The sequence below is a fragment of the Poecilia mexicana genome, unplaced genomic scaffold (genome assembly GCF_051168715.1).
Source record: "Poecilia mexicana isolate PSO_F unplaced genomic scaffold, ASM5116871v1 scaffold_18, whole genome shotgun sequence".
Taxonomy (NCBI): Eukaryota; Metazoa; Chordata; class Actinopteri; order Cyprinodontiformes; family Poeciliidae; genus Poecilia; species Poecilia mexicana.
Window position 1 is genome coordinate 28,741,387 of NW_028263387.1, and position 14,987 is coordinate 28,756,373.

At 45.5% G+C, this 14,987-nt stretch overlaps 1 protein-coding gene across 1 annotated transcript in view; it reads right to left on the bottom strand.

Moving 5' to 3' along the window:
• atp1b2a (ATPase Na+/K+ transporting subunit beta 2a) overlaps nt 1-12,766 on the bottom strand; it is a 37,215-nt gene extending 24,449 nt beyond the window's left edge. The window contains exons 1-2 of the mRNA XM_088015724.1: nt 12,449-12,766; nt 10,685-10,813 (exon numbers count right to left, since the gene is read on the bottom strand). Of these exons, the coding sequence (XP_087871850.1) occupies nt 10,685-10,813; nt 12,449-12,554 (235 nt within the window). The 5' untranslated portion in view covers nt 12,555-12,766. The remainder of the gene's footprint in view (nt 1-10,684; nt 10,814-12,448) is intronic.
• Nucleotides 12,767-14,987: the final 2,221 nt, after the last annotated feature.

The window sequence follows — 14,987 nt, forward strand, 5'->3', positions numbered from 1 at the left end:
GATTCCACATCGTTCAGCCCAGCTGCACCAAACTCACTAGGATGCATCCTTATCCATCCCCGAACAGGAATCCATAACAGTCGTTGATGGGCGTGGCCTAATTTCTCTACAGCGCCCCCTAGAAATTTTTAAATGATCAGCCCCAAGCCATGCTTTAACCTAGAATTATGAAACTTGGTACACATGTGTATCATGTCAGGACCTACAAAAAAGTCTCTTGGAGCCATGGTGCAAACCCAACAGGAAGTCGGCCATTTTGGATCAAAATCAGCCATTTCCTCTTTTTCATAGACATCGCATCTGATCTATCTCCTCCTGCAGCTTTTGAGATAGAGACTTCAAACTCAGTCAGCAGAGACTTGAGACATTAAAGATGAAAAGTTATCGTAGGAATTTTTCTATGTCAAAGCATGTGGGCGTGGCTAAGTCCCAAACTTTGACTATTCGCCATGAAACATCAAGATGCAATAACTTCCACATAGAAGGTCACAGCTGCATCAGACTTCCTATATCTGACTACAGACCACCCCTCATCACATTGAGATGGTCAGTTGATGACATCACCTTAACCCCGCCCACTTCCGACAGGAAGTAGCCTGTTTTTTCTATTGTATGTCTTACTTTTACTCTCTAAGTCATATGGGTTTCATCCGGTGTAGGCTGACATGACATGATATGATGATGAACTCTCCCATGATGAACTCGACTGACCCGTGGGGGCGTGGCTAAGTCCCAAACTTTGACTATACAGCATGAAACATGACTGTGAAATAACTTCCAAATGCCAGGTCACAGCTGCATCAGACTTTCTATGTCTCATTATAGACCAGCCTTCATCATAGTTAGGTGGTCGATTGATGACATCACCCTAGCCCCGCCCACTTCCGACAGGAAGTAACCTCTTTCTTCAATTGTATGTCTTACTTTTACTCTCTAATTCTTATGGGTTTCATCCTGTGCAGGCTGACATGAAATGACATGATGATGAACTCTCCCATGATGAACTCTACTGACCCGTGGGGGCGTGGCTAAGTCCCAAACTTTGACTATACACCATGAAACATGAATGTGAAATAACTTCCAAATGCCAGGTCAGAGCTGCATCAGACTTTCTATGTCTCATTATAGATAAGCCCTCATCACAGTTATGTGGTCGATTGATGACATCACCCTTGCCCCGCCCACTTCCGACAGGAAGTGACCTGTTTTTTCTACTGTATGTCTTACTTTTTCTCTCTAATTCTTATGGGTTTCATCCTGTGCAGACTGACATGAAATGAAATGATGATGAACTCTGCCGTGATGAACTCTACTGACCCGTGGGGGCGTGGCTAAGTCCCAAACTTTGAATATACATCATGAAACATGAATGTGAAATTACTTCCTAATGCCAGGTCACAGATGCATCAGACTTTCTATGTCTCATTATAGACCAGCCCTCATCACAGTTAGGTGGTCGATTCATGACATCACCTTAGCCCCGCCCACTTCCGACAGGAAGTCACCTGTTTTTTATACTGTATGTCTTACTTTTACACTCTAAAACATGTTGGTGTGTCATGGATTCCAACCCTGTGCACACTGACATAACATGAGATGATGATGAACTCTGTCAATGCCTACAGACCCGTGGGGGAGTGGCAAAATGGCTGTCCCTCGCCATATGCATACGATCGTCTCTTATTCACAAACGCATCATCCTATTTGCACCAGACTTTTTATGAGTGAAACTTGTGAACCTCTGAGGAGCCCAATACAGTTTAATTGCAATTTGACTCCACTGCGCCCCCTAGGTTAATCAAACAGCTGTATCTCCTTGCCACATGGCCCAATCTGCTCCAGATTTTGGGTGCATGGCCAGTGAACGCTGCCGAAGACATCGAAGCGGATCGCATGGAGGACGGCGCGCGAGCGTCGGCGGTGGCCGGCGGGAGGCGGTGCTGGAACATCCGCGGTGGCTATAGGCTTGAGCGGCGCTTGGCTGCGAGGGCCGCTTGAGGCTCCGCGGAGCTTTAATTAGGCCCGAGCAGCTAAGCGCTGCGAGAGCCTATTGAAACTGTGCTGTAAATTATTATTATTATTAGGCCCGAGCAGCTAAGCGCTGCGAGAGCCTATTGAAACTGTGCTGTAAATTATTATTATTATTCTTATTCTTCCGTAAAATAAATTGGCTTTTTGGGGGCTTTCTCATATTCAAAAACTCACCAAACTTGGCGGGGGCATAGAGCCCGGTGAAAATTTACGTATTTTAAGGTCCCCAGAAAAATCGCACAAGAAACGGCTCAAGGGCGCCACCTAGCAAATTTCAAAAGACCCTTTCCTATTCACTTACTTTATCGTACAGACTTGAAACTTGGTACACTTGTAGAGCTCCCCAAGACACTCAGAATTTACAATTAATGTCATAGTGCAAGTATCACAGAATGTCGGCCATTTTGGATTGAAGTTCCGATTTTGGCCGTTCACAGGGTTCGCATTTTTTCGAACTAGTCCTAGGGACTTCGATCGATCGGCTTCAAACTCGGTCAGATCGTTCAAAAGGCATGACCGATCCAAAGTTATCACAGTTTTGCTTTTTTTTTTCTTCTAAATGGAGTTACCTGGGGTCAAAGTTCACCTAGTCGCCATGAAAAAGAAAACGGTTATAACTTTTAGAAAAAAACTCACAGCAGCACCAAACTTTCAGTGATTGATCATCATCGGGTCCCCTACAATACCCAATGGTCAAATGATGACATCACTTAGGCCACGCCCCTTGAGACCAGGAAGTGTCATGTTTTACTGTGAACGGTCGCTATCTGACCCCTTTGACCTAATCAACATGAAACTGTGTCCACAGACAGAAAACATGTTGGTGTGTCACGGATTCCAACCCTGTTTGGCTTTGATGGAGCAGGTGTGCGTGGCGGCATGGCGAAGTGACCTGTAACGCCATATCCATACGTTTGGCTGCAGATTCCACAATTTTGAGCCCAGCTGCACCAAACTTGACATGACTGATCCTGGTGGGATGCCTGACGATCCTATGTCGTCATAGTCTGACGTCATCTAAGCCCCGCCCCCTCAGAACAGGAAGTGCATTTTTTTGACTTGTAAAGCTCCATCTATGGCTCTCTCGACCTAATCAAGATGATTCTGTGTTGGATGACAGATAACATGTTGGTCTCACTTGCTTTAAAGCGCCAAGAGTTTTCAGTAGAGGGCGTGGCCGTGGCAGCGCGGCGAAGCAGAGGGAACGCCGCCGACATACGTTTGGCTCTAGATTCCACATGTTTCAGCCCAGCTGCACCAAACTCACTAGGATGCATCCTTATTCATCCCCGAACAGGAATCCATAACAGTCGTTGATGGGCGTGGCCTAATTTCTCTACAGCGCCCCCTAGAAATTTTCAAATGATCAGCCCCAAGCCATGCTTTAACCTAGAATTATGAAACTTGGTACACACGTGTATGATGTCAGGACCTACAAAAAAGTCTCTTAGAGCCATGGTGCAAACCCAACAGGAAGTCGGCCATTTTGGATCAAAATCCGCCATTTCCTCTATTTCATAGACGTCGCATCTGATCTATCTCCTCCTACAGCTTTCGAGATACAGACTTCAAACTCAGTCAGCAGAGAGTTGAGACATTAAAGGTCCAAAGTTATCACAGGAATTTTTGTATGTCAAAGCATGTGGGCGTGGCTAAGTCCCAAACTTTGACTATTCGCCTTAATACATTAAAGTGACATAACATGAACATACAAGGTCATAGCTGCATCAGACTTTCTATGTCTCATTACAGACCAGCCTTCATCACAGTTAGGTGGTCGATTGATGACATCACCTTAGCCCCGCCCACTTCCGACAGGAAGTCACCTGTTTTTTCTACTGTATGTCTTACTTTTACACTCTAAAACATGTTGGTGTGTCATGGATTCCAACCCTGTGCAGACTGACATAAAATGAGATGATGATGAACTCTGCAAATGCCTACAGACCTGTGGGGGCGTCACAAAATGGCTGACCCTCGCCATATGCATACAACCGTCTCTTATTCACAGACGCATCATCCTATTTGCACAAGACTTTTTATGAGTGACACTTGTGAACCTCTAAGGAGCCCAATAGAGTTTAATTGCAATTTGACTCAACTGCGCCCCCTAGGTTAATCAAACAGCTGTATCTCCTTGCCACATGGCCCAATCTACTCCAGATTTTGGGTGCATGGCCAGGGAACGCTGCCGAAGGCATCAAAGCGGATCGCGTGGAGGACGGCGTGCGAGCGTCGGCGGTGGCTGGCGGGAGGCGGTGCTGGAACATCCGCGGTGGCTATAGGCTTGAGCGGCGCTTGGCTGCGAGGGCCGCTTGAGGCTCCGCGGAGCTTTAATTATTATTCTTATTCTTCCGTAAAATAAATTGGCTTTTTGGGGGCTTTATCATATTCAAAAACTCACCAAACTTGGCGGGGGCATAGAGCCCGGTGAAAATTTACGTATTTTAAGGTCCCCAGAAAAATCGCACAAGAAACGGCTCAAGGGCGCCACCTAGCAAATTTCAAAAGACCCTTTCCTATTCACTTACTTTATCGTACAGACTTGAAACTTGGTACACTTGTACAGCTCCCCAAGACACTCAGAATTTACAATTAATGTCATAGTGCAAGTATCACAGAATGTCGGCCATTTTGGATTGAAGTTCCGATTTTGGCCGTTCACAGGGTTCGCATTTTTTCGAACTAGTCCTAGGGACTTCGATCGATCGGCTTCAAACTCAGTCAGATCGTTCATAAGGCATGGCCGATCCAAAGTTATCAGAGTTTTGCGTTTTTTTTTCTTCTAAATGGAGTTACCTGGGGTCAAAGTTCACCTTGTCGCCATGAAAAATAAAAGGGTTATAACTTTTACAACAAAACTCACAGCAGCACCAAACTTTCAGTGATTGATCATCAACGGGTCCCCTACAACACCCAATGGTCAAATGATGACATCACTTAGGCCACGCCCCCTGACAACAGGAAGTGTCATGTTTTACTGTGAACGGTCCTTATCTGACCCCTTTGACCTAATAAACATGAAACTGTGTCCACAGACAGAAAACATGTTGGTGTGTCATGGATTCCAACCCTGTTTGGCTTTGATGGACCAGGTGGGCGTGGCGGCATGGCGAAGTGACCTGTAACGCCGTCGCCATACGTTTGGCTGTAGATTCCTCAATCTTGTGCCCAGCTGCACCAAACTTGACATGAGTGATCCTGGTGGGATGCCTGACGATCCTATGTCGTCATAGTCTGACGTCATCTAAGCCCCGCCCCCTCAGAACAGGAAGTGCCTTTTATTGACTTGTACAGCTCCATCTCTGGCTCTCTCGACCTAATCAAGATGATTCTGTGTTGGATGACAGATAACATGTTGGTCTCACTTGCTTTAAAGCGCCAAGAGTTTTCAGTAGAGGGCGTGGCCGTGGCAGCGCGGCGAAGCAGAGGGAACGCCGCCGCCATACGTTTGGCTCTAGATTCCACATCATTCAGACCAGCTGCACCAAACTCACTAGGATGCATCCTTATTCATCCACGAACAGGAATCCATAACAGTCGTTGATGGGCGTGGCCTAATTTCTCTACAGCGCCCCCTAGAAATTTTTAAATGATCAGCCCCAAGCCATGCTTTAACCTAGAATTATGAAACTTGGTACACATGTGTATCATGTCAGGACCTACAAAAAAGTCTCTTGGAGCCATGGTGCAAACCCAACAGGAAGTCGGCCATTTTGGATCAAAATCAGCCATTTCCTCTTTTTCATAGACATCGCATCTGATCTATCTCCTCCTGCAGCTTTTGAGATAGAGACTTCAAACTCAGTCAGCAGAGACTTGAGACATTAAAGATGAAAAGTTATCGTAGGAATTTTTCTATGTCAAAGCATGTGGGCGTGGCTAAGTCCCAAACTTTGACTATTCGCCATGAAACATCAAGATGCAATAACTTCCACATAGAAGGTCACAGCTGCATCAGACTTCCTATATCTGACTACAGACCACCCCTCATCACATTGAGATGGTCAGTTGATGACATCACCTTAACCCCGCCCACTTCCGACAGGAAGTCACCTGTTTTTTCTATTGTATGTCTTACTTTTACTCTCTAAGTCATATGGGTTTCATCCGGTGTAGGCTGACATGACATGATATGATGATGAACTCTCCCATGATGAACTCGACTGACCCGTGGGGGCGTGGCTAAGTCCCAAACTTTGACTATACAGCATGAAACATGAATGTGAAATAACTTCCAAATGCCAGGTCACAGCTGCATCAGACTTTCTATGTCTCATTATAGACCAGCCTTCATCATAGTTAGGTGGTCGATTGATGACATCACCCTAGCCCCGCCCACTTCCGACAGGAAGTAACCTCTTTCTTCAATTGTATGTCTTACTTTTACTCTCTAATTCTTATGGGTTTCATCCTGTGCAGGCTGACATGAAATGACATGATGATGAACTCTCCCATGATGAACTCTACTGACCCGTGGGGGCGTGGCTAAGTCCCAAACTTTGACTATACACCATGAAACATGAATGTGAAATAACTTCCAAATGCCAGGTCAGAGCTGCATCAGACTTTCTATGTCTCATTATAGACCAGACCTCATCACAGTTAGGTGGTCGATTGATGACATCACCTTAGCCACGCCCACTTCCGACAGGAAGTCACCTGTTTTTTCTACTGTATGTCTGACTTTTACTCTCTAAGTCATATGGGTTTCATGCTTTGCAGACTGACATAAAATGACATGAAGATGAACTCTGTAAATGCCTACTGACCCGTGGAGGCGTGGCCAGATGGCAGTCCCTCGCCATATGCAAACGATCATCTCTTATTCACACACGCATCATCCCATTTGCTCCAGACTTTTTATGAGTGACACTTGTGAACCTCTAAGGAGCCCAATAGAGTTTAATTGCAATTTGACTCCACTGCGCACCCAGGTTAATCAAACACCTGTGTCTCCTTGCGATATCAGCTGATCTACACCAGATTTTTGTGCATTGTCTGGGAGCAATGTCGAACATGACAGGTGACTATCTTCAGGGCGGGTTTGGCAGCTCCTTGAGAGCAAGGCGGTGGCTGGGGGTAGGCGGTGGCTGGGGTGACATGGTGCTGAGGGGAGGCAGTGGCTGGGGGGAGGTGGTGCTGAGGGGAGGCGGTGGCTGGGGGGAGGTGGTGCTGGAACATACGCGGTGGCTATAGGCTTGAGCGGCGCTTGGCTGCGAGGGCCGCTTGAGGCTCCGCGGAGCTTTAATTATTTTTATTGTGCCAAATGAATTGGCTTTTTGGGGGCTTTATCATATTCAAAAACTCACCAAACTTGGCGGGGGCATAGAGCCCGTGTAAAATTTACGTATTTTAAGGTCCCCGGAAAAATCGCAACAGAAACGGCTCAAGGGCACCACCTAGCAACTTTCAAAAGACCCTTTCCTATTCACTTACTTTATCGTAGAGACTTGAAACTTGGTACACTTGTAGAGCTCCCCAAGACACTCTGAATTTACAATTAATGTCATAGTGCAAGTATCACAGAATGTCGGCCATTTTGGATTGAAACTCCGATTTTGACCCGATTTTGGCCGTTTACAGGGTTCGCATTTGATCTAACTCCTCCTAGGGATTTCGATCGATCGGCTTGAAACTCGGTCAGATCGTTCAAAAGGCATGGCCGATCCAAAGTTATCGTAGGTTTGCGTTTTCGGGCTTGCTGAAGGGGTCTTTCCGGGGGTCAAAGGTCACCGATTCGCCATGAAACATCAAACTGTTATAACTCTTTGAAAAAAACTCATAGAAGCACCAAACTTTCAGTGATTGATCATCATGGGATGCTCTACAATACCCAACGGTCAAATGATGACGTCACTTAGGCCACGCCCCCTGAGAACAGGAAGTGTCATTTTTTACGCTGAACGGTCGCTATCTGACCCCTTTGACCTAATTGAGGTGAAACTGTGTCCACAGACAGAAAACATGTTGGTGTGTTGAGGATTCCAAGCCAAGCTCATTTGAATCCAGCAGGTGGGCGTGGCGGCGTGGCGAAGTGACCCTAAACGCCGTGTCCTTACGTTTGGCTGTGGATTCCACAATTTTGAGGCCAGCTGCACCAAACTTGACATGAGTGATCCTGGTAGGGTCCCCTACGATCCTATGTTGTCATAGTCTGACGTCATCTAAGCCCCGCCCCCTCAGAACAGGAAGTGCTTTTTTTTCCATGGAAAGCTGCCTTTCTGGCTCACTGCACCTAATCAACATGATTCTGTGTTGGATGACAGATAACATGTTAGTGTCACTTGCTTTAAAGCGCCAAGAGTCTTCTGTAGAGGGCGTGGCCGTGGGACCGCGGCGAAGCAGAGGTAACGCCGCCGCCATACGTTTGGCTCTAGATTCCACATCGTTCAGCCCAGCTGCACCAAACTCACTAGGATGCATCCTTATCCATCCCCGAACAGGAATCCATAACAGTCGTTGATGGGCGTGGCCTAATTTCTCTACAGCGCCCCCTAGAAATTTTTAAATGATCAGCCCCAAGCCATGCTTTAACCTAGAATTATGAAACTTGGTACACATGTGTATCATGTCAGGACCTACAAAAAAGTCTCTTGGAGCCATGGTGCAAACCCAACAGGAAGTCGGCCATTTTGGATCAAAATCAGCCATTTCCTCTTTTTCATAGACATCGCATCTGATCTATCTCCTCCTGCAGCTTTTGAGATAGAGACTTCAAACTCAGTCAGCAGAGACTTGAGACATTAAAGATGAAAAGTTATCGTAGGAATTTTTCTATGTCAAAGCATGTGGGCGTGGCTAAGTCCCAAACTTTGACTATTCGCCATGAAACATCAAGATGCAATAACTTCCACATAGAAGGTCACAGCTGCATCAGACTTCCTATATCTGACTACAGACCACCCCTCATCACATTGAGATGGTCAGTTGATGACATCACCTTAACCCCGCCCACTTCCGACAGGAAGTCACCTGTTTTTTTCTATTGTATGTCTTACTTTTACTCTCTAAGTCATATGGGTTTCATCCGGTGTAGGCTGACATGACATGATATGATGATGAACTCTCCCATGATGAACTCGACTGACCTGTGGGGGCGTGGCTAAGTCCCAAACTTTGACTATACAGCATGAAACATGAATGTGAAATAACTTCCAAATGCCAGGACACAGCTGCATCAGACTTTCTATGTCTCATTATAGACCAGCCTTCATCATAGTTAGGTGGTCAATTGATGACATCACCCTAGCCCCGCACACTTCCGACAGGAAGTAACCTCTTTCTTCAATTGTATGTCTTACTTTTACTCTCTAATTCTTATGGGTTTCATCCTGTGCAGGCTGACATGAAATGACATGATGATGAACTCTCCCATGATGAACTCTACTGACCCGTGGGGGCGTGGCTAAGTCCCAAACTTTGACTATACACCATGAAACATGAATGTGAAATAACTTCCAAATGCCAGGTCAGAGCTGCATCAGACTTTCTATGTCTCATTATAGACCAGACCTCATCACAGTTAGGTGGTCGATTGATGACATCACCCTTGCCCCGCCCACTTCCGACAGGAAGTGACCTGTTTTTTCTACTGTACGTCTTACTTTTTCTCTCTAATTCTTATGGGTTTCATCCTGTGCAGACTGACATGAAATGAAATGATGATGAACTCTGCCGTGATGAACTCTACTGACCCGTGGGGGCGTGGCTAAGTCCCAAACTTTGAATATACATCATGAAACATGAATGTGAAATTACTTCCTAATGCCAGGTCACAGATGCATCAGACTTTCTATGTGTCATTATAGACCAGCCATCATGACAGTTAGGTGGTCGATTGATGACATAACATTAGCCCCGCCCACTTCCGACAGGAAGTCACCTGTTTTTTCTACTGTATGTCTTACTTTTTCTCTCTAATTCTTATGGGTTTCATCCTGTCCTGACTGACATAAAATGAAATGATGATGAACTTATTGATGATGAACTCATTGATGATGTACTCTACTGACCCGTGGGGGCGTGGCAAAATGGCTGTCCCTCGTAATATGCATACGTTCGTCTCGTATTCACAAACGCATCATCCGATTTGCACCAGACATTGTATGAGTGACACTTGTGAACCTCTGAGGAGCCCAATAGAGTTTAATTGTGATTTGACTCCACTGCGCCCCCTAGGTTAATCAAACAGCTGTATCTCCTCTCTACATGGCCCGATGTGCTCCAGATTTTTGGTTCATCGCCAGGGAGCTCTGCCGAAGCCGTAAAAGCGGATAGCGTGGATGAGGGCGCGCGAGCGTCGGCGGTGGCGGGCGGGTGGCGGTGCTGGTACCCCCGCGGTGGCTATAGGCCGGAGCAGCGCTAGCTGCGAGGGCCGCTTGAGGCTCCGCGGAGCTTTAATTATTATTATTTCTTAAACATCATAACTTTATTAAATTAAACTGAATTTATCTTAATATTTAATAATAAAATTCATTAAGTTTCTGTTCTGGTCGGTCATTCCTCCATATGTCCCTCAGGTAAGGAATCTCTGGGTCATCAACAGAACCTGGGACCGTCACCATGGTAACCAGGTGTCTCTCTCTCTCTCTCTCTCTCTCTCTCTCTCACCTGGCAGCATCACCATGGTAACCAGGTTCATCCCTCTCACCTGGCGTGCCGAGGCGGTCCTGCCAGGTGGGCTTGTAGTCGTCCAGCGTCAGCAGCAGGATGTACATGGTGAGAGCGAACAGCCCGGCCAGGAACAGATAGAAGACCAGGTAGAAGAGCAGGACCAGGCCTGAGGAAGAGGAGGAGGATGAAGGGCAGGACGGGTCAGAACCTGCAGGTACCCCACCCAACTATATTACCCCCCCTTACGATACTACACCCCCTTTTTACCCTGTTACCACCCAAATACCCCCTCATCTCCAGCTGCATCGCTGATCCTCTGATGACCCACATTCAGGGGGGAGGGGCAGGGGTTACCATGACAACAGCATTGGTAGCTACAGGCTAACTAGCTCAACTAGCATCACAAACAACATCAATCTGTGGGTTACCATAGCAACAAGCAGGTCAGGCGATCCTGAATGACTTAAACCCAGGGATGATGTTCACCTGGACCCGGATACCAGAACCAGAACCGACCCAGAACCTTCACCAGGGTCTGCAGAACCTCACTAGAACACCCAACACCACAGCAAGTCCTGGAACTGGACTGGATCCGGTTCTGGAGAACATCTGGACCTTCTCAGCAGGTTCTGGGCACCATCGGGTCAGAACCTGGTTCCTCTGACAGAACCGGCCTCCAGGTCCACTAAGACACATATCAGAACCACCAGACCCATATTCAGTCTCCTCCTCATAACCGAAGCCATCGAACGAAACTGCAGGTAGAACTGCATCAGAACTAAGAACCAACCAGAACCAGAACCAGTCTGGATCGGGGACTTGGAGACTCGGTGATGATTGGCTCCAGTTCTTCTGGTCATGTGACTGTTGCCATGGAAACGCCCAGCCAGAGGAAAGGTGTCCTCTGGTTCTCCCAGGTTGAAGCATCCAATCAGAGCATCCGCTGCTCTAATCCAGATTAACACAGTAGGGGGGGTCAGCCCCAATGCATCATGGGAGATATTATCCTCACAGACAGTTACATAAACCCATCAGAACCAAAACTGGGTCAGGCTGGTCTCTGACCCAAAGGGGCGTGGCCTAATCTGGACCACCACAGGTCAGAGGTCACAGCACAGAGACACCGAGTCCCAAACCTGTAAACTTCATTAAATGTCTTTCAATTAACTATCAGATATTATTTAATGAAAATAAAACTAATGGAAATAAAACCGTCTCCATGGCAACCAGCAGCACAACAAACATCTGATCAATAAATGAACCAATATTGATTAAAACTGATAATCAATAATCACTGGATTACATCAGTCCTGCTGGTTCTGGTTGAGTCCAATTAGTGGCTACAGCAGAACGGACCAGGTTCTACTGGGGTTCTGACACGATTACTGGGACCAGAACCAGAACCATCACAGCTTCCTGCAGTAAAACACGGTGTTGGCAGCATCATGCTGAGGAATCTGGGTCAGTCCAGAACCAACCCAGGTCCAGTGGGCCAGTTTGAATACCAAAACACCAGAACCAGATCTGGTACCAGATAATTAGCTGCAACCTGGAGGTCAGTAGAACCAGAAATAATACCGGACCAGCGCCAGGTCACCTGGTACCGGACGAACCCAGCTGATGGACCAGAACCCATCCTGCATCAGAACCAACTGATGGAGGACGGGTTCTGGTCCATCAGCTGGTTCTACAGCAGTCTGACGTCACAGCGAATCAATGAAGTGATGAAGAGGAGGCTCCTTGGCCTTCATCTCTAATAATAATAGTTCGCGCGGGCGCACGCACGGCGCCGCGCTCTCACCCCAGCTCGTGGCCGTGCGACCCAGCAGCTCGTGCGTCCGCGGGTTCCAGAAAAAGTCCCGCCAATCGCTGGAGGCGCGGCGGGAATCCTCCTTTGATCCGGACATGACGCTGAGGATGAGGAGGATGAAGATGCGGCGAGGATCGATCGGCGAGGATGAGGAGGGTGATGGAGGTGATGATGAAGGACACAGAGACGCTGCGTTCAGTCCCGCAGCTGTGACGTCATCGGGCCAATCACGGAGCGGCTGTCATCGAGGCCACGCCCCCCGAGGCTGATTCACTATGACGTAACGGAGGGACGTTTCTCCTCGCGCTGTCTGAGGTACGTGATGACGTCCAAGTTTCCTGTTGCCCCTAAAGAAAATGCTGCGGTGTTTGACGGGAACCCCAGAGGGTCAATAAAGGTTCGATCAGAACCAATCAATATAAACTCCATTTATATCGATTAATGTCCTTTTATGAGTAAGAAAACAACAAACTGTTAATAAATATTTTATTAAAACATAATGTTTGTATATTTTATTGGTTCAACATTTTTCTAAATATAAATTGGAAGTGAACTTGGTTGCTCCTAAAAAAATACTGAATAAATAATAAAGTAAAATAAATTTCTTATAAAATTATTCATAATGTTAATCCAGTTAAAACACTTTTGATAAAAATATATAAATGGTATCTGGATCCTTTGTGTACTTTCTGTAAAAATGCTGAAGAAAAACTGATTCATCTTTTTTGGGTTTGTTGTTATAATAGAATATTAGAATAATAATGTTAGTTTTCTTTCATAAAAAATATCAGCATCACTTTAACAGATCAGGATGTTTTTGTTTGGGATGGAGAAATGAGAACTGGTCAAAACAGAATGTTTATATGTTGTTAATGTAACCAAAGAACAGAATCTACTCGGGTTCAGATAGCAGTTTACTATCAACCAGTTATGTTTATTGCAAGTTACTGGACTGAAACACATCCAACTTCGTCTCAACATTGTCATACAGTTTCCTAGAAAAACCCACAAAGAGAAAAAAAAATACTTCGATTATAAAGAATCCTTTCAGGGTCCTTGGTAAAAAGAAAAAAAATTAATTAAAAGTAGCTGGCCAGCAAAAAAAAAAAGTTCATATAGAGCTCTATATTTGTGTGTGTGTCTGATTCGTACAAAACGATGAAAGAGGTTGTCCTGGCTGGGATGGCGACCCAGAATGACGACGGCAGCCGATGTCCACAGACACAGAAACTCCGCAGCCTCTCTCTCTTCCATAAGGTAAAAACAATACAGAAAAGCAAATAACACAGAACAAACAAATAACATACAGCTGGGTTACATTAACTTCTTTATTTATGGTAAATATTATATTCACACCTCCAAATATTTAGAACAAAAGCCTAGTTTACAGATTTTATTTTCTATTAATATAAAATCAGAGGTCACACACACATTTTTGTTCTCTGTCATCTTGACCGACAGCATTAAAACAAATCAGTCGTGTTTTTTTATTACCCGTCAAATTATTGATGTCATATTAACATTTCGCTCTTTAGCCACGTTTTAGTTAATATTCAGCTAGTTGAATCCAGACCCCATCACATGTAAAGCAGATGAACTTTTTCTCTGTGCTGACAAGAAACACTGATGTGGCCCCAATAACTGAAATAAATGGATTAACACAACATTGAAAACTCTTTAGTTTTCTCTGGTCTGTAATGGAGACTTGAATTAAATCCACCATTTCTACCAGAGGTTTGTGATGAGCTTCCTAACCAGACGCTCCAAAGCGTCCGGTCCATCACTCTTCAGCTCACTGTCAGCTCCGGTCAGAAAGACACATTTAGTTCAGAGTCCATGGGATGATATTCAGAAATGATTATTTATTTATTTATTTATGATGAACTCTTTGCCATGTGATGTTGTCTCCCTCAGGACAACATGACAAAGGGGCGGGGCTAAGGGCCGCAATCAATTTAAAGACAATACCACAGAAGAAGAAATAAAAAGGAGGGGCTTCCGATCTTAAAGTAACACGGTTAAAACAATGACAGAGTCAGATAAGGAACAAGACAAATAACAAAAAAAGACATTTTGTGTATTAATAACAAAAGAGAAATACAATCAGGTTACACTTGGATGTTGTATCTGTAATTACTAATGTTCTCTGATGTTCCTGTATGATCCTAGATACAAGGCAGGCCACACCTGGTCCGGTGATGACAGGCTGTCATGTTCCGTGTTTCTGTGTTTATTTTTGAGTTTCTGTGTAATCCTGTTCCCTGAGTCTGTCTCTGCGTCCTCCCCGTTGATTGTTTCCCAGGTGTGTCTCATTCCCTTGATTACCCCGTGTGTATTTAAACCCACCTGTTGTCTGTGTTCCTCGTCGGATCCTTGTCTAAGTTTGTCTTACGCCTTGTGTTCGCTCCAGTAGAACTGTTTAGTCCTGGATAGTGTTAGCTCTCGTTTCCAGTCCTGTGTGTCAGTTGCTACCAGTATTTGGCTGTGTGCCTGTTTTGGACTGTTTCGAGCATCATCTTTATTAAAACCA